This window comes from Orbicella faveolata, unplaced genomic scaffold, assembly GCF_042242905.1.
Source record: "Orbicella faveolata isolate gen_17 unplaced genomic scaffold, um_ofav_v1 contig_12, whole genome shotgun sequence".
NCBI lineage: Eukaryota > Metazoa > Cnidaria > Anthozoa > Scleractinia > Merulinidae > Orbicella > Orbicella faveolata.
In genome coordinates, this window is record NW_028301539.1 from 8,581,890 (window position 1) to 8,601,716 (window position 19,827).

Sequence of the window (19,827 nt, forward strand, 5' to 3'; positions counted from 1 at the left end):
TTTCAAGTAGGTTTGTCCAAAAGTCGACTATTTTGACTTAACTAGGTATTTTCTCTAGTTTTCTTCGTCAAAATGCAGAAATCACGAATTTGTACATTTCTTTAGCATTCTGGCTTGATTTTGCATTAGCTAGTGTTATTTCTTAACTTTTAAAGAAAATTGTGAAATCCAAGACGGCGGATCCAAGATGGTGGGTCAAATGACGTCATAGCAAGCAAAGATTGTATCATCTTGTAGCATAAGTCATGTTGAGGACTATCTAATTAACGTGAATCTATTTCGCTCTGCCTTAACAGAACGAAAATCCAGGGTAGGGGTTCCATATGTCCCCCTCCCCCTTGTACCACGGTGGGTGTATGGGTTTGCTTGTACGTCGGAGGGCTAAAACACGAGCAAGTTCAAAATGTTCAAATGTTGCTGCTTATATTGTTTGTGCGCTCATCTTCATCAAGCTAGTTCACAGGCACGCCACTTCAACTCAATGAAACGAACACATCAACTGCATAACAGGTTTGAAAATCCCAAATCGCGGGAGGGGGGAGAGGGCGGACCAGTTGGCTATTTACAAGCATGACCTAGCAGTTGAATTATGGTCTATCGTAACTGGGAACAACTCCAACTGGGATTTGAAATGTAAGTTAAGACTTCCTTAATAACACTGGAGTTCTGTACTGCTGGAAATGAATTTTGTCGCCAACGTGTAGATTGGCCGTCTTCTTAGTGGCGTTACTCAGCATCCACATCCAGAACTTTTTTTTTTTTAATTAGCCTACTGTACATACAATATAATGCTTACTCTACTTGCATTATTATTTTTCAATTACTTAACTAATGCTTACACTACGTAAATTTTTTTTTTTCTTTTCATTCGCTTACTCTACCTACTATACAATACTTACACTTCTCACACTAGGTTCAGCAAGTACAATTTTAGCGAGACACAATGCACACCACAACACAGGCGCAATGCAAATGCTTCAATTAGATTTTAAGCTTGTATTTTGTTTTATTTTTTATTTTTTATTTTTTTTGCATTCATTTGACATTTCCTTAGTTTGGTTTTGTTGTTGTTGTTTATTAAAATTCATTGCATCATGGCTAAAGCTACATGTAAATACTAAATATGAAACAAAATATTGATTAAATATATACATCAATATCACATAGAATTAGACAATTAGAGTAAACCAAGAACTTGTTAGGAATTATTTCACCTTTTCTTCGAGTGACAATTTTGAAATAATGAACCTTCCTTGTTTGTCTGGGGTGAGTTTTTCAACTTTGAAATTCACAGAGGGATTAATTAGTGTAATAACACCTTTACTATGGTTTGCACCGTGGCTAATGAAAGCTTTGCCACCCCCATTCGTTTTCCAGATTGCTGCAAGATTTTAACTTTGGAGTAAGCAGTGTGATTCTTGGAAAAATATGACATGATGATATTATCTGTGTGACCATCTAAAAACGGTTCGGCGTTTGATCGATTTATGAAAGTCGGTACGTAACATTTAGTGACAGGCATTTTAGGTCAAAAGCATTGTATAAACACAGGTTTCTTCCGACGGAATTCTGTCAACTCACGACAAATTGGGACAGAAAAACAGTTTGACCTTGTCGCTGATGGGCTGATGGAAGAATGCGAGCGACTGAAAAAATAAGACGGTCGCTTCAAGCGAAGTGGGTTAGTGTTACATGTAAAGTAAAGGAAGTTTAGCATAATAAACCTAAAGACTACAACCGCATGGTGCTTACACGAGAACATAAACAAAAAGGAGATTTAGGTACTTAGCTTGATGAGATACAATGAAGAGCCATTGACCATTGTCGTTGTTGGATGTCATAAATATTAAAGTCTGCAAATTAGGTGGGAGCTACTTGAAACACAACTGGAATATTCGAGATGTTAAATAGATTGTTATCGACTGAAAGAGACTTCTGTTGAGTATCTTAGCTTTGCGTCGTGAGCAGCATGTTTACCGGCGAACAGGGATTGCATAATGGTTTTCCTTTTTTCCGGAATTGGTCGAGTTAAGTCTTGGGTGATTTACGCTTCACCGCAACTGACTAAGGACTTGAGCCGGTTTTTGACCGAAAATACAGCGTAACTGTCTTTTCTCACAACAAATCTTGCGATGATCGAGGTCATTTTCTAGAACATCATAAATGATATCCTGGCAGTTTTCACCATGAATTTCGGGGATATTCATATAAGGCAAATTTTATCTTCTCGTATAGTTCTCAAGGGCGACAAGATTCTCCTGGTCTTAATTCTTTCAGGGCCGTTGTAAGCTTTTCGTTCTCGGCTTGGAGCTTTTTCAGATTGACCCTTAGAATTTCCGCAGCTTGCTCGTCCATCATTTTTGGAGAGAGCGAATCGTTGAGGGCTAACCTTTGTACTCTTACTGTAAGTCTCCGATGCTTGCCCACTCGTACTTCACAGATTCAGTTGTCTAATTCATTCCATGTTGATTTGACGTTACTTATTTCATGTTTGAATTCGCACGTAAGTTCAGCAATCTGTGTGTGTGTAGATTGGAGAAATTGTCTTCCATACGTGATTCTATGGCGATTAATTTATCAAGGAGTATTTCCATGGAGATAAGCGAGTCGGTTTCTTGGTTTCCTTCCATTTTCTCGCTCTTCTGCTTGTTTTGTTTCGGCGTTGGCTCGTCGGAGGAGCTTGAACTCGTTCCAAGTGCATTACAATGAGTACAAGTAGCAAACGTCAAATATTTTATGGATGCTAAAAGGTCATCACTAATTGCGTTTGAGCTAGACTAAATGGCCAGTCGTGGCTCTTCTCAACTACGGAATCAGGGAGCGGGAGACCACGTCCGTCCGCCGTGATTCCTCATCTGCATCTCCTGCTGACTGATAGTTACATTTTCTGATCTTGGCGAGAGCGTATTTGATCTTTGTGTTGTATCCGCAGTGGATGCTTGTTGAGTGTCCTCGATTTTCTTCCCGGAATTGCAACAGATGATTCTCCGAAATTCTTTTCTGAACAAGGGATTCATTCCTGCGTAGATGAAAGGATTAATGGTATTGGACAAATTCACGAAGAAAGTGCATAGCAGTTGAACATTTCGTGGCATCGTTCCAATGACGCTGAAGCGCGTTAGGATGGTGATGATCCACGAGGGTATCCAGCACAACATGAAGGCAAAAACCACAGCAAACAAAGATCTGCTTAAACGAATCTCGTGCCTGGAGAATGACGTTTCTCCGTCTTGGCGTTGAAGAGCACGCACCGATGCCGCGTTGTGTTCCTGAATCTTTTTCAACACTTTCCTGTAGCTGAATATCGTTATAGCAAGTGGAAGGACAACGAAGAGTCCAATCACGACAAAGTAATGGATAATCCTCGCAGAGTTGTTTAAATGCTCGTTTAAACATGCTGCATATCCAGGGTTGAAGTAAAAACCCTGTAAGCCTGCGAGACGCGTAATCCAAATGTAACCGGTTACAAAAGCCCACGCAGAAGCAAGCGCTATGAGTGATTTCCATTTCGAGAAGAACCTTTTATACTGTTGCTCTGACTTGCACATTCTCACATACCTGTTTGCAGCTGTAAAACCCATGGTTACAGGCGAAATGTACACAACAAACAGGCTGAAGAAAGCGTGCATTTGGCAAAGGGTTTGGCCAAATGGCCATCTGCCTGAGATGAGTACTCCGGCGGCCAGGGGCATCACAAAGATGGCGGACAGCAAATCACTGATTGCCAATGCGACAATGTAAACATTTGTCGTCGTACGGAGCCTGGTGTTTCTGTAGACAGAGATACAGACTAGCGTGTTGCCCAGTAGAGAAACAATATTTAGCAAAATTATGAAGCTCGCTTCTAAGACTGTCACAAACAGGCTCCTTGAACTAAGCTCGCCGTCCATCAGCTCTGAAATGTCAAGAGGATAAAAATGATCTTCTCACTTCTTGTTAGTTGCTTTAATGATATCAGAAACTTGAAAGAAGCAACTTAAGGTTGGGAATACATTTCCATTACAATATAGGGAAGATTGGCTGGAAATGAATAAAGGCGTTAAAAACAGTAATTGAAAAAAATGTCGCGATCCATGTCTTTGGAGATTCTAACATCAATGTTTACATAATGGTCGCTATAATTTTGTATTTAATTGCAGGTACGTTTTGTTGCCTTGAGCTTTGGACATAAAACTAATTTCTTCAAGGAGATGGGTCGAAACTTGAAATTTGAAGTTAAACTTAAAATTGAAGTTAAACTGCAGAACACACATGCAAAAACAATAATTAAGAATGTGCCTTCGTGGGCTTCTCACTCGGTTTATTGCAAAAAAAAAAAATATCTACGCCCTAGAAATGATTGCAGAGTATATTTTGTAGTCTTATTCCGTTTCATTTGCGATTTCCCTCAAATTAATTGTCATTGTCACAAATTTGTAATACTCGTGGATGGGTATGAGTTTATCAGTTAACTCGCAAAGAGTTACTGTCAGAAAATAAAGTCGATATCTTATCTTATCTTTCCTTATTAACTTGGTTAAGTTCTTGTATCCTTAGGATTTTGTGATATGAATTGTGAAAACCACACTGAAGATAACCATGAGATCTTTTTCTTTTTAATTTTTGTTATTTTTTTAGAGCGGCTTGTTAATATTGGACCAAAGCCATCAATTGTTTTAGGCTTTCTCAGTCGTTCTCCTACAAATAACGATGCAATTCTTTTAGTTGAAAAATTGCGAGAAGATTAGTATGACAAAACCGAAATGGAAAGCATTTATCACGCATAATTTGTGTCAGCTTGATTATTTGAAAGGACCTTCATAATTTTCAATGGGATTTAATATGCACTATATTCCTTTACAGAGCTAAGATAAAACTGTATTGCGTTATGTAAACCAGAAAAAAAAAAAATGTAAAATAAAAAAATTTCCTTAAAGTGAGTTTTGCACAATACATTTACTATACGCTTTTCACTCTTCCTGTTTTATTTAATCTATGCTTAAGTAAATACATAGATAAATGTGGTTCCAGTGTTTGTAAAAGTGGATAACCTGAGTCATCAAGCATAAATCTCGATAGCCTCTTCCAGGCGTTCAGTTAGTTGGGGTTCAGAACGAAAAACGGCGAGCGCAAAAATGGTGGAGAAGCGCTGCGAGAGAAAGTGAAAAAAACACTTGTGGGCAGACTTAACAAAACGTCCTTCTGGATCTGGTATACCCTCTGATTGGTCAATTTTGACGAGTTTTGTAACCCTCGAGTCTATTTTTTCGCTCGACGTTTTTCGCGCCCCAACTAACTGAACGCCGATAGAAGAGGCTAAAATCTCCAACACAAAGTTTACCTTTCTCTCTTTTTTAAAAGTTTAGTTTGTGCTTGAAATCGTAAAGGAGAGCTTCGTGTGGTAATGTTTATCAAGCTCTATATCCTAGATCTATCATTCTGACTCTGGATTGATTCCTAATGGAACCATTCAAATCAAAGCTACTGAGTAGTGTTTCATGTGATACTATTTGTGCCAAAGGACAAGGTAGTTCTAAGTCTGACACTATAGGTAGCGGCCATTCAAATGAAAGGTTTTCAAGAGTAATTTACAGGTAATGTAAGTCACAAACAGTCATTCCAATTAGTTCTGTTTTCTTTCCGATAACATTAACATGAACATGAATATGAAGAACAAAAACCAAACGAAAACTGAGAGACCAAAATAAAAGAAAACAAACAATAAAAAAAAATGCGACCATTCAAATACGGTATCTTACTTCAAAACTTCGAATTTGAAAATGGAGCCATGGGCCCCCCAAAATTTACAAGTTTAATGCCCTAAAGTTACAGTCACACATACCTAGATGTCCTATTGAAAATCCATGAAAAAATCGTAAAAGAGAAGAACTTCGCTAGCAAGATGTCGTTATTCCAAGGACACGGATACCCGAACGGATGACCAAGTATGAAAACCAAAGATTTACGTGCCTTTATCTGAGTGAGCATTTGATTTTGGTTTGAGCATCATCTAATAAGTTTTAAGCACCTAAGATGCTAATGTCTGAAAATGGACGTATTCATCGATCATAACTCAATGATTGACGTTTCAAGTGCGATCTTAAAAGCCTCAGTGCGTGAATTTTGACAGCTCTACAGCTGTTAATTTCCCACAGCTGAAGAGCTCAAACCGTCCCCGCTGCTGATCTGAAATTGTAGTGTGATCGTCTAGGTGAAGGTAGTTCTGAAAAGAACTTTTGTTGGTGACTGAGTTTCGACAACCTGAGCGGGGGTCATTTTCAGAGTTAAGAAAATGAATTGACCCTAAGGTTATGTTCACACTTGGTGGCTAAGCACAGTGCCGGAGTACGATTCTCGCGGGTACTAATCTGAACGCGCTTAATTTCCAAGCACTTACACCAGAATTCGGGCACAAAGCCGTGCAAAGGACTTAAACTAACACTCGGGCACCAAATGCTACTTGAGTACTTAAAGTACCCAGTGTCTGAATGTAACAATATTCTGTACAGGTGTGGGGACCAGTGCTCGGGCACCAAAAGTGAACACAGCCCAACAGAACTTCTGCTAATGCCGGAAATTACTCAGCATCCACATTGTTAATTAGCCTGTTTTCAGACGTTTATTCAATTTGTTTTTGTCCGTTTTCGACATAAAGGCCTGCTGGTTGGTAAGTACATTTTCTGATCTTGGCGAGAGCGTATTTGATCTTTGTGTTGTGTCTGCAGTGGATCCTTGACGAGTGTCCCCTTCTTTCCGGGTTTCCAACAGATGATTCGCCAAAATTCTCTTCTGAACAAGGGATTCATTCCTGCGTAGATGAAAGGACTCACGGTGTTGGATAAGTTCGCGAAGAAAGTGCATAGCAGTTGAAAATTTCGTCGCATCGTTCCAATGACGTTGAAGCGCGTTAGGATGGTGATGATCCACGAGGGTATCCAGCACAACATGAAGGCAAAAACCACAGCAAAAAAAGATCTGCTTAAACGAATCTCGTGCCTCGACACCGTCGTATCTCCGTCTTGGCGTTGAAGAGCACGCACCGATACCGTATTGTGTTCCTGAATCTTCTTCAAGACTTTCCTGTAGCTGAATATCGTTATAGCAAGTGGAAGGACAAAGAAGAGTCCAATCACGACAAAGTAATGGATAATCCTCGCAGAGTTGTTTAAATGCTCGTTTAAACACGTTGCATATCCAGGGTCGAAGTAGTAATCCTGTACACCTGCAAGACGCGTGATCCAAATGTAGCCGGTTACAAAAGCCCATGCACACGGGAGCGTTATGCGTGATTTCCATTTCGAGAAGAACTTTTTATACTGTTGATCTGACTTGCACATTCTCACATATTTGTTTGCTGCTGTAAAACCCATGGTTACTGGCGAAATGTACGCAACAAACAGGCTGAAAAAAGCGTGCACTTGGCAAAGGGCTTCGCCAAAAGGCCATCTGCCCGAGATGAGTACTCCAACGGCCAGGGGCATCTCAAAGATGGCGGACAGCAAATCACTGATTGCCAATGCGAAAATGTGAACGTTTGTCGTCGTACGGAGCCTGTCAACAAATTCATGACAAGGACAAGTGATTTGAATTGTAAATGAAACGGAATAAGACTTCAAAAGACTGTGTCATTATTTTTAAGGCGTAGGTGTTCTTTCTTTTTTAACCGAACGAGAAGCCCACGAACGCACATTGATAATTGTTGATTTTGCATGGATGCTCGTTCTGCAGTTAAACTTCAAATTTTGTCTTACAGTTATACCCACACATACCTTGGCGTTCTATTGAAAATCCACGAAAAACCTTAAAAGAGAAGAACTTCGCTTCCAAGATGTTCTTATTCCAAGGGCAAGAGACCCGAATTGATGGCCATAAAAGAAAATCAAACATTTATATACATTTAGCCGAGTGAATATTCAATTTCGGTTTGAGCATTGTCTACTAAGTTTTAAGCACTTGAGATGATCATGACTGTAAACGGACGTATTGACCGATCACAACTCAAAAGAAAGACGTCATAAGCGTGATCTTAAAAGCCACAGTGTGTGAATTTCGACAGCTCTACAGCTGTTAATTTCCCACAGCAGAAGAGCGTAAAGCCAAATAATCCAAGCGCCTCCGCTACTGATCTGAAATAATCACAAGAGTCAGGAAGATGAGTTGAATCTGAGGATGACTTCCCAGCTCCGGTCGGTTTTTTCTCAAAGTACCTTCAACCAGACGATTACATTAGACGGAATAACTCTCTACTCTGTTTCAAGTTCCCACAACGAGAGCGAATTAATTTTTTTTTTCCGTGTCTAGCACTAGCTATTGACGTCACTCGTCATTTCGTTATTAGATTAGACTTCAAGGCCACAAAGTGGTTCTTTCGTTTTGAAACAGATCTAGATTCCTTGCTTAGTTCAAAGACGTAAACTTACGTCTTTTTGTAACTGACTTTTTGACATCTAAAAGGCTTTCATTCGTTGAGAAGGGCAATAGGACGAGGACACTTACCAAAGTCTACAGATTCCACGGCGTCTTGTAAAATTTATAGAGTTTTTCATGTGTTTGGTTGTTTCAAGTCTTCAATTAGGTAACTCTCTTTACCTTCAATAATGTCTTCCCGTTTAAATGGGTTTTGAAGTCGATATCAATTCGAGGTGGTCTCGTGGAAAATCGAAAACCGAAAAAAGTACGATCATTGCTGGCAACAAAATAAGACCATACTACCGCGTGACGATGTTATAATTTAATTGGTTCTTGTTATAAAATGAGTCAGGAAAATTATCTAGAATCAACACAAATGTGGCGTTTACCGTTAACTACTATTGCAGACTGCATGATGTTTAGCTGCCTTGCTGGTAACAGCTCCATATAGGTCTAACAAAAAAAGCCACTTATCGACTGTTAAAATCAAACCTTGATAAAAGTAGGCTTGATATCACTTATTTTAAGGTAAAATACATTCTAATTTTTTTTTTCGCTGTACATCGTAACCATACAAAATTGTTGGATTAAGCTGCAACAATGCAATTTAACTCTATAGAGAAGTTTCTAACAAAAATTCGGGTGCTCTTGTATGAGAGCATGAGTTTTGTCCCTAAGAGAGCTATGAGAAATGTAAAGAACTTTAGTGCTGCTGAGTGCTGTAATCCGAGAGGTTAAATAAAGCAGTTTGTTACTATTACTAACGATCAGGAGTCCTGTATGGGAACAACCCTGCTCTGCATTGACTCTCCTTACATTCTCCTTCCCTTCGGCAGCATTTTGCACCATCTATTTACTGGTTTACAAATTGGCCGTGTGGAAGTCCGATGGTAGAGAACCTTTTATTAATGTTTCTCTCGAAGAGGTCTAAAGATTTTGTAGAACGAAGTTCCTTGGGAAGATCATTCCATAGAGAAGCTCGGCTGTAACTGAAATTACGCTTCAGGTGGTCAGTTCTTGGTTCTGGTAGACACATTTTTTTGTGTGTGGCGTCGCTAAGACCAAAGGACAACGTTTTGGGAATAAACATGTTACAAAGACAAACTGAGGCGAGTTTATTAATGCATTTGTACATTGAATTTGCCTTTTGGTAGCCCTTCTAACTGATAAGTTATCCCAGCTGAGGGAGTTGAGAAGAGTAGGTTTCACAGTCTTCCCTATTTTCAGTGCTTGTAACCGGAAAGAACTGACGACCGCCTTGCTGCTTTTAGAAATGCTCGAACTACGAATATTTTGGATGATCGAGTCACCTGCCATAACAGTTATCGGTTTTCTTGTATTCTCGTTATATATTGTTGTTATTACCACCAACATGTTCATCTTTTGAATTTCATGACGACTTTGTAGACTGGTTAGTGTTCTCCGAGCCTCTTCTGTTATATCCTGTATTTTGGTGAATTGACAAACCGCTTTGTTCTGCGTTAAAGTCAGCAACGACAGGTTGTGATCAAACATCTTTTACCTTATGAGCATTTATTTATTTATTTATTTATTTATTTATTTCGTCATATGTATTTATTTCTTTCGTTATTTCTTTCTTTCATTTATCTCGCTCGTTATGATTTGAAGATTTTTCCCTCCCTTCAGAGATATTTTTATTCTTATTCTTCTAATTTTCTCTATTTATTTCAGATACTTTTAATGTTTACCCAGTGACGATAAAAGCCTGTGACATGGGCTACGTCAGCTATAAGTTCGATAGAAATATCTCATTACCTGTCTTGCACTGCTAATTACACACACAAAAAAAATGTCTCCACAAGAAATTCTCCAATTTGTTTTGAAGTTACTAAAGCAATTACAATTTATAAGTAACGGATTACACAGAATGTGGTCGTTGGCCGTATTAACGGGGTGGTTAGATTAAAAGAGTTTACTTTTTTAGAAATTAATTATATGTAGGACGCGTTGCTCAGCTACTTGCCTTCAAAATGTTTCTGAAAACGTTCTGAACGTTTTTCCTTTAAAGAAATGGTACTTTCCGTTATTTAAAATAAGTTATAGTAAAACACATTAGACTTTTAGTTATATTACACGTTATAGTAGTTACATTATATTATTCTGGATCAAGGAGTTGTTTAATACCTGTTTACTCGTTTTTACTCCTGCCAAGAATTAACTGAACTTTCCTTGTTTACGTTTGGTGCGGTGATGAAAGAAACATAGGATTATAGAATTGCTACACAGTTCCGCCAGCGTGCAATGCAGGCGTATTTTGGCGAGCGAGCGCATTTTGATCGAGCGAACACCATCTTGGATAAAACTCGGAAGAGGCTTGGAAAGAAACGAAAAATTGTCCTTGGGAGTAAGAGTGAGATAACTCGTGAACACAGGGAAAACTGGATGCTTCACCCCAATACGGTTTTTTTTTTCTTTTTTTCAATTTTTTAAAAAAGACGATTTACTCTAAGGGGCTGAACTTTCAGTAGCTGTTCATTCACCCTTTGCAAAAATATTGATACGTCAATAGTGTGCCTATCATTTTTTACGTTGCCATGGCAACCGCAAATTTCAAGTAGGTTTGGCCAAGAGTTGAATATCTTGACTTAACTCAGTATTTTCTTTAGTTTTCTCCGTCAAAATGCAGAAATCACGAATTTGTACATTTCTTAAGCATTCTAGCTTGATTTTTCATTAGCATCTGTTATTTCTTAACTTAAAAAAATTGTGAAATGCAAGATGGCGGATCCAAGATGGTGGGTCAAATGACGTCATAACAAGCAAAAATGGTATCATCTTGTAGCACAAGTCATGCTCAGGACTATTTAATTAATGTGAATCTATTTCGCTGTGCCTTAACAGAAGAAAAATCCAGGGTAGGGGCTTCATATGTCTCCCTCCCCTTTGAACCACCGTGGGTGTATGGGTTTGCTTGTACGTCCGAGGGTTAAAACACGAGCAAGTTCAAAATGTTCAAATGTTGCTTATATTATTTATGGGCTCATCTACACTAAGCTAGTTCACAGGCACGCCACGTCAACTCAATGAAACGGACACATCAACTGCATAACAGGTTTGAGAATCCCAAATCGCGGGAGGGGGGAGAGGGCGGACCAGTTGGCTATTTACAAGCATGACCTAGCAGTTGAATTATGGTCTACCGTACCTGGGAACAATTCCAACTGGGATTTTGAAATGTAAGTTAAGACTTCCTTAATAAAACTGGAGTTCTGTACTGCTGAAAATGAATTTTGTCGCCAACGTGTAGATTGGCCGTCTTCTTAGTGGCGTTACTCAGCATTCACATCCAGGACTTTTTTTTTTAATTAGCCTACTGTACATACAATATAATGCTTACTCTACTTGCATTATTATTTTTCAATTACTTAACTTATGCTTACACTACGTAACAAATGTCTTTTTTTTTAAGTCGCTTACTCTACATACTATACAATACTTACACTTCTTACACTAGGTTAAGCAAGTACAATTTTAGCGAGATACAATGCACACCACAACACGGGCGCAATGCAAATGCTTCAATTAGATTTCAGGCTTGAATTTTTTTTTTTTTTTTTTGCATTCATTTGACATTTCCTTATTTTGGTTTTGTTGTTGTTGTTTATTAAAATTCATTGCATCGTGGCTAAAGCTACATGTAAATACTAAATATGAAACTAAATATCAGTTAACCATATACAACAACATCACATAGAATTAGAGAATTAGAGTAAACCAAGAGCTTGTTAGGAGTTATTTTACCCGTTTTCTTCGAGTGATAATTTTGAAATAATGAACCTTCCTTATTTGTCTGGGATGAGTTTTTCAACTTTGATATTCAGAGAGGGATTAATTAGTGTAATGACACCTTTACTATGGTTTGTGCGGTGGCTAATGAGAGCTTTGCCACCCCCATTCGTTTTCCCAGATTGCTGCAAGATTTTAACTTTGGAGTAAGCAGTATGATTCTTGCAGAAATATGACATGTTTTTATTTGTGTGACCATCTAAAAACAGTTCGGCGTTTGATCGATTTATGAAAGTCGGTACGTAATCTCGGGCATATTAAGGGCTGGGTCGTCTATTCCGTAGTCAAAGAGTGAAGGGGTAGTCAATCTTGGAAACGGATCATACAATGTGGACCAAACGTGGCTACAGGTTACATTCCCACTTAACAGATAACTTAACGCTGTTGTTTTACTTGAAATGTGTCACGTCACCAAATAACAGTTCACTTCCGGTTTAATTTTGAAAGTTTCTGCAGACAGGGAAAAACGTTCCTTTATCAACGTTTTGTTCTGTAGTTTTACTACCTATCTAAGAACCGTACCCAATGTAATTGGAACGGTTGTCAAACCTTGCTGAAAGCCTTTTTATTTAGTGTGCATAAAGTTACATTATTGACAGTTCACTTGACTTGGACATGCATTCCAATTACACTGGGTACGGTTCTTGGGTAAGTAGTCAGACTACGCAATAAAATGTTGAATAAGTACCGTTCTTCCCTGTCTGAAGAGGCCTTAAAATCTAAACCGGAAATGGGCCGTTATTTGGTCACGTGATAGGTTGCCATGGCAACAACACTATCAACTAAACTTGCTTTGGGCAGTCGTTTACCATAGCTAAGTTAGCAGCCTTTTGTACGCATGGTTCTCCAGATAGACCACCCCTGGAAGTTTTACTTGAGTGGGTCAGTTGTTATTTAGTCTAAATAACAACTGACCCACTCCTTAATATACCTGAGATGTTTAGTGACAGGCATTTTAGGTCAAAAGCATTGTATAAACACCGGTTTCTTCCGACGGAATTCTGTCAACTCACGACAAATTGAGACAAAAAAACAGTTTGACCTTGTCGCTGATGGGCTGATGGAAGAATGCGAACGACTGAATAAAGAATACGGTTGTTTCAAGCGAAGCGGGTTAGTGTTACATGTAAAGTAAAGGAAATTTAGCATAATAAACATAACACTACAACTGCATGGCGCTTACATGAAAACATAAACAAAAAGGAGATTTAGGTACTTAGCTCGATGAGATACAATGTAGAGCCATTGACAGGAGTACCTGACGGAACCGCTCGACAGAAAACCCGCTCGACAGGCTGCTATAACGCTGGCTGGGAAATATTAGCGTAAGGTCATTTACTGGCTGGGATTTTTGTTCAGCGTCTGGCTTGCTAAAAACTGATTTAAAACACTGTCTCTAGCTGAAAAAAAACAAAAACAAAAAAAAAAAACGTGAGTTGTTTGTTTTTCCTGGCTGTAACTTTTTCGAAAAAGCAATGACAATGAAAATTAGTTTGTGCTATGTCCATAGTGTGTCATGGTAATTGTCAGTTCTAGGTATGATAAATATTTCATACTACCGGTACACTTGCTCTTCTAATTAACTCTGCTGGAAATGCTCTTACGACAAAGACTTTCTTAGTTTAGTTTATGCTAACAAACCAATCTTGTCCTCAAATTACTGATGCAGTTATAATTTATCGATCGAACTTTACAAAGTGAGTTAAAAATTCCTCCATTACACAGAAGTTAATCTTCTCTCTACTCCTGAAAATGAATCTTGTCGCAAACGCGAAGATTGGTTGTCTTCTTAGCTGTATTGGAATTACTCAGCATCCACACTGTTATAGTCTGCTTTGGAAGTTTCTTCAATTTTTCGTCAGTTTTCGTCGTCTTCATTCGACGACACTCAAAATCTCTTGAGCTCAATGGCCTGCTGGGTTATAATTAGATTTTCTGATTTTGGTGAAGGCGTATTTGATCTTAGTGTTGTATCCGCAGTGGACGCTTGTTGAGTGACCTCAATTTTCTCCCCGGGATTGCAACAGATGATTCGCCGAAATTCTTTTCTGAACAAGGAATTCATTCCTGCGTAGATGAAAGGATTAATAGCATTGGACAAATTCAGGAAGAAAGTGCATAGCAGTTGAACATTTCGTGGCATCGTTCCAATGAAAACGAAGCGCGTTAGGATGGTAATGATCGACGAGGGTACCCAGCACAACATAAAGGCAAAAACCACAGCAAACAAAGATCTGCTTAAACGAATCTCGTGCCTGGACACCGTCGTATATCCGCCTTGGCGTTGAAGGGCACGCGCCGATACTGCGTTGTGCTCCTGAATTTTTCTCAACACTTTCCTGTAGCTGAATATCGTTATAGCAAGTGGAAGGACAAAGAAGAGCCCAATCACGACAAAGTGATGGATAATCCTCGCAGAGTTGTTTAAATGCTTGTGTAAACACATTGCATATCCAGGGTTGAAGTAATAATCCTGTACACCTGCAAGACGCGTAATCCAAATGTAGCCGGTTACAAAAGCCCACGCACACGCAAGCGTTATGCGTGTTTTCCATTTCGAGAAGAATCTTTTATACTGTTTCTCTGACTTGCACATTCTCACATATCTGTTAGCGGCTGTAAAACCCATGGTAACTGGCGAAATGTAGACGACAAACACGCTGAAAAAAGCGTGCATTTGGCAAAGGGCTTCGCCAAAAGGCCATCTGCCTGAGATAAGAATTCCGACGACCAGGGGCATCACAGAGATGGCGGACAGCAAATCACTGATTGCCAATGCGACAATGAAGACGTTAGTCGTCGTACGGAGGCTGGTGTTTCTGTAAACAGAGACGCAGACTAACACGTTGCCCAGTAGAGAAATAATATCTAACACAATCATGAAGCTCGCTTCTAAGACTGTCACAAACAGACTCCTTGAACTAAGCTCGTCCTCCATCACTTCTTTTATAACCGTTAAAGCAAATGTCAGGACGATGATGATATGTCAAAGATATGACGGAAACTTGAAACAAGGGATTTGAGCCGGGGAATGCATTTGCATAACAATATAGCTAGGATTGGCTGGAAATGAAAAAGAAAAACTTTTGAATTAGTAATTAGAAAAAATATCACGATCTATGTCTTTGCTTAATTTTCTGGCATCGATGTTTAAGAGATTTCATTTTTGTTCAACAGTTTAACTATAAATTAAGTGTTATGTCCAAATCTTAAGACAAGAAAACGTAGCTGTCATTAAATACAAAATTAAATGCTTCATTATATATATACTCGTGGAGGGCCATGAGCTTGACAGTTTCCTTGGTGTAATTTACCAAGTGTTACCCTCAGAAAATATCTCTTCTTGTCTATTCTTATTAACTTGATTTAATTGTTTTACAAGGTATCCTTCCTTAAGATTTTCTGACCTGAATTGTGGAAAGCCACACTGAAGATGGCCGTGTTCTCTTATTAAGACTTCGTTAATATTGGACCAAAGCAATAACTTGTTGTAGGCTTTCTTTGTCTTGGATGCAATGCGTTTAGTTGAAAAATTGCGAAATTAGAATAACAAAACCGAAATGGAAAGCATTTGTCAGATATAATTTTTTCTCAGCTTCATTATTTGAAACGCGTTTGACAAGTTTCATAAGATTTAAAATATACTCTATTCCTTTATAAAACTGCGATCAAACTGGAATACATCATGCAAGCTAGAAAACAATAATAATAATAATAATAATAATAATAATAAAAGAATATGAAATTTCTTAAAAGCGAGTTTTGCGCATTGCATTTACCATAAGCTTTTCACTTCCCGAGTATTAATTAACGTATTCTTAAATGAAGACGTAAAAAATGAGTTTCTAGTGTGTATGTGTGTGTGTGTGTGTGTGTGTGTGTGTGTGTGTTTATTATTAGTTTGTGCTTAAAACCGTGTGGGAGACATTCGAGTGGTAATGTTTATCAAGCACTGTATAAACTAGATTTAACATTCTGACCCATGTGGATGGAACCCTACTGTGTGACCATTCAAATCAAAGTTATTCAGTACTACTTTCATGTGATACTGTTCATAACACAGCAGCTACACGGCGTAACGTATTTCTAAGTCTGACACCCCAAAAAGTGACCACGCAAATGCACGCTTTTCAACAGTGATTTACATGTAATGCAAGCCAGAAAAAAATTTTTCAATCTGTAATCTTTTTTATTTATTATTATTATTATTTTTAATGGTTGAAATTGAGACCATGAGGAACAAAAACCAAAGCTAAAGCAACAGAGCAAAATAAAAGAAAATACGACCACTCAAATAATGTGCCGTACTTCAAAACTTCGGATATGAATATAGAGCCATGGGACCCAGAAATTTATAAGATTACAGTTATAGCCACACATACCTGGATGTCCTCGCTGTTGAAAATCCATGAAAAATCGAAAAGAGAGGAATCAAAAAGTCCTTCATTCCAAGGACACGGAAACCCGAACTGATGGCCAGGAGTAAAAATCAAATATTTATGTACTTAAGCGGAGTGAACATTTGATTTCACGATTTGAGCATTGTTCACTAGGCTTTAAGCACTTAAGATGCTAATGTCTGTAAATGGACGTATTGACCGGACAGCCATCTTAAAAGCCTCAGTGTGTGAATTTGGGCAACTCTACAGCTGTAGAGATTAAGCCAAACAATCCAGGCGTCTCCGCTACTGACCTGAAATAATTTCAAAACCTATCCACTCCTCGTTAATCGTTTCAACCCAGGATTAACATTCATTCGTAAAGTGAGTCTCTTTTAGGGGGTCGTAGATTTCGAAAACTGCCATATTTTGTTCCTTCGAAATCGCAGACCGCTTTTGTTTTCTCCTGAAAACCAAAACCGCCCTACTAGTAGGACGATTATCATCATAACCCATCTTTTAACAGCACGTAACAAGTTCTTTACGATATGTTGGCTCAATAATCGTGTTTCTCCCAGAAAGATCACGGTTTCTAAACAAATTGTTTCTAACTCCATTTAGTAACCAGCGAACAAACCTTTTTGACGGTTAATAGGCTGTTCACAAACACAGATTTCAATCACCGCCACAAAAAAAAAAAAAAAAAAAAAAAAAAAAAAACGAAAACCGCGAACGGAATTTATGATTTCCCGCAACCGCCAGATAACTCTGGGTGAGGTTGGTTATGGAAAGAATTGTTGTTGGTCACTAACAACTCTTCTTTTTAAAAGACTTAGTATCTTCACCCAGACGATCACACTATACTAACTACCTATCTGCTCTGTTTCAAGTTTCCACAACGAGAGCGAAGTAAAAACTTTGTCCGTATCTAGCACAAGTGTTCGTGAACATTTGGTCGTGATTTCCTCGTGAAATGTTGGTACAAATTTCAAGTAAATTAAGGATTTCTTACGCACTGCTTCTGAAGGTTCGGTTTATATCAAATACGACTGCAATTCTATACAAAGTCATGGAATTAACATTACCAGTAACTGACAAGGGCAGGTCAAGCTATGGCTCAAAATCTTTTTACAATTTGAATCATGATGACCCTTCTAGGAATTCACACCGAAGAAAAAAACAAAAACAAAAACAAAACAAAACAAACAAACAAACAAACAAGCAAACAAAAAACAAACAGAGATCGCACAACAGAAAAACTAGCCTGCGTAGCAGGCGTATAAAGGGGAGGGGGTAGGGGAGGAGGAAGAGAATACGGGGAAGGTAACGCCTGCTACAAAAGCCGCTTCTTTTGCATCTCCGCCTACTGTTTTACGGTAATCGGATTAACAGAGCTGTCAGTTCAATGACCAATCAGAATAGGGCGCACGTTTTTCTGCATGACTAACTTTACGCGGGAAGGCATGAAAAAATATTCATAGTGGCGAGCATTGTGAGAAAATCTTCAAGCCGTGTAATGTCAGCAACTCCCACAAAGGTTTGTAAAAGAGAAAGAAAGCCAAAAATAGATATTCAAAAAAACAGCACCTGCAGATTTTGTGGAGTAAACTTTACTTCTTTACGTCAAACTTTCATTTGTAAATCTATTTTCCTTTGGTCTTTCTGGCACCACATGATTCAAATGAAGCTGTTTACGCGCAAGTCCTGTTGACTGTTTTGCGTGTTGTATGTGCCATTGCTCGACATAGTTCAGGCAAGACCATGGTTTCGATCCTCCATGTGGATCTCATCAGTAGCCGGTATTTCTAGAATGCTCTGTACGTCTGTAGTTGCCACTAGCGCAACTCGAAGTACAACTTTCTCGAAGTAAAGCTTCGGCGTCTCCGAAGGAAATAGTACGAGAACAAATATGATATCCGTGATAAGGATCTACCAACTGTACTTGCAAACAGTTCTAATCATAGCCGGGCCCGGCGTCTCAATATAGAATGCAAGTAAGCAACATGTTCACGGTAAATTTCATATTTTGTCCCTCAAAAGCAAATTCGTGGAGACTTAAAAGCATATCTTGCAATAGAAATGAGCCTAAACAATGCTTAAACACATGGCAAATTACAGAGGTGTCAAACTCTACCAAGCGACACGCAGACAACAGCGGAAACCATGCAGACCTATGACCTATAAAAATTTGCCATAGCACGATCTGACGGCTCAACTCTACTTAAAATTCCTCCTTATTACACAACATGAACTGCCTTTCATAAGCACGAGTGAAGCTACAAAAAAAAAAAAGGTCGAGTGACCGAACAAAGAACTGCAAATGTACAAGTGCCACGAACCGTAGAAGTCTTGTAGGTTAGTCAACCCCATTTTACACAGTCCTCGGTGCGAACAAACATTTGATATATGAGGATTTTGCTGTATCCTGTGGGCAACACCGCTAATACACTACGAGCGACGACGTTCAAATCAGCCAAAGCTCTCGCTAGCACATCCACTTCGGCCGCCATTTTGGTTGTTTACGCATTACTTCACAAACCCGTCCTATTGTCCGATTAACCAATCAGAATTTTGCGGCCGCCAACAAACGCAGAAATGAACCAACAGGGGTCTTCATAGCAGGCGTTCCTTTTTCCCTTCCCCTCCCCCACTCCTCCGGTTTTTTGCCTCGAATTCTCTTCCTCCTCCCCACCCCCTCCCGTTTATACGCCTGCTACGCAGGCTACAGAAAAACCGTTGTAACATACTTCCGAAGAAGGCCATCGAGATATATTTGATTTTCGCCAAATCATAGTCAAGAATGAAGGATCCTCCGTGTACACATGTTACGCCGGTTCAGTACTGCAAAATCTCGTATAGTACCTAATTATTTGGAGCAGACCGTAACAAGTCTTTCAAAAGACCGCTTTTATTAGTAAAGAAGGAGCCATAAAGGTCTTCTTGACCAATGGGAAGTATGGTGCATTAGAAAAGACCTTCTGTTTCGCAAAAACAAGTTACTTTGCAATTTTATAAAAACCAATATGGCCGCTACGAAATTAGATCGAGTAAAAACGCGCTATAACCTTTGATCTTTGATAATTTGACAGTCAAACCAAAGAGGCAAACAATGGATTAATTCCTTTTTTTCTCCCGTAAAGACTCGTTAATCAGTTTAATCTTCTATGTAAAAAGCGTAATCTAGTCTTTAGGGAAACAAGAATACATAATTTACAAACTGGTAGACGTAATACAAGATCTTGGAGGTAGATGA

At 38.8% G+C, this 19,827-nt stretch overlaps 2 protein-coding genes and 1 pseudogene across 2 annotated transcripts; all 3 read right to left on the reverse strand.

The window, feature by feature from the left end:
- Positions 1-1,034: 1,034 nt before the first annotated feature.
- Positions 1,035-3,922, reverse strand: LOC110058003 (melatonin receptor type 1B-B-like). Its single transcript, XM_020764596.2, has one exon. The coding sequence runs from the start codon at positions 3,888-3,890 to the stop codon at positions 2,814-2,816; it is 1,077 nt and encodes a 358-aa protein (XP_020620255.1). The 5' UTR covers positions 3,891-3,922; the 3' UTR covers positions 1,035-2,813.
- Positions 3,923-4,621: 699 nt separating this feature from the next.
- LOC110058079 (melatonin-related receptor-like) lies at positions 4,622-9,237 on the reverse strand (annotated as a pseudogene).
- Positions 9,238-13,821: 4,584 nt separating this feature from the next.
- Positions 13,822-15,280, reverse strand: LOC110057992 (melatonin receptor type 1B-B-like). Its single transcript, XM_089283686.1, has one exon. It carries the CDS (start codon positions 15,131-15,133, stop codon positions 14,084-14,086), a length of 1,050 nt encoding a protein of 349 aa, XP_089139812.1. The 5' UTR covers positions 15,134-15,280; the 3' UTR covers positions 13,822-14,083.
- Positions 15,281-19,827: the final 4,547 nt, after the last annotated feature.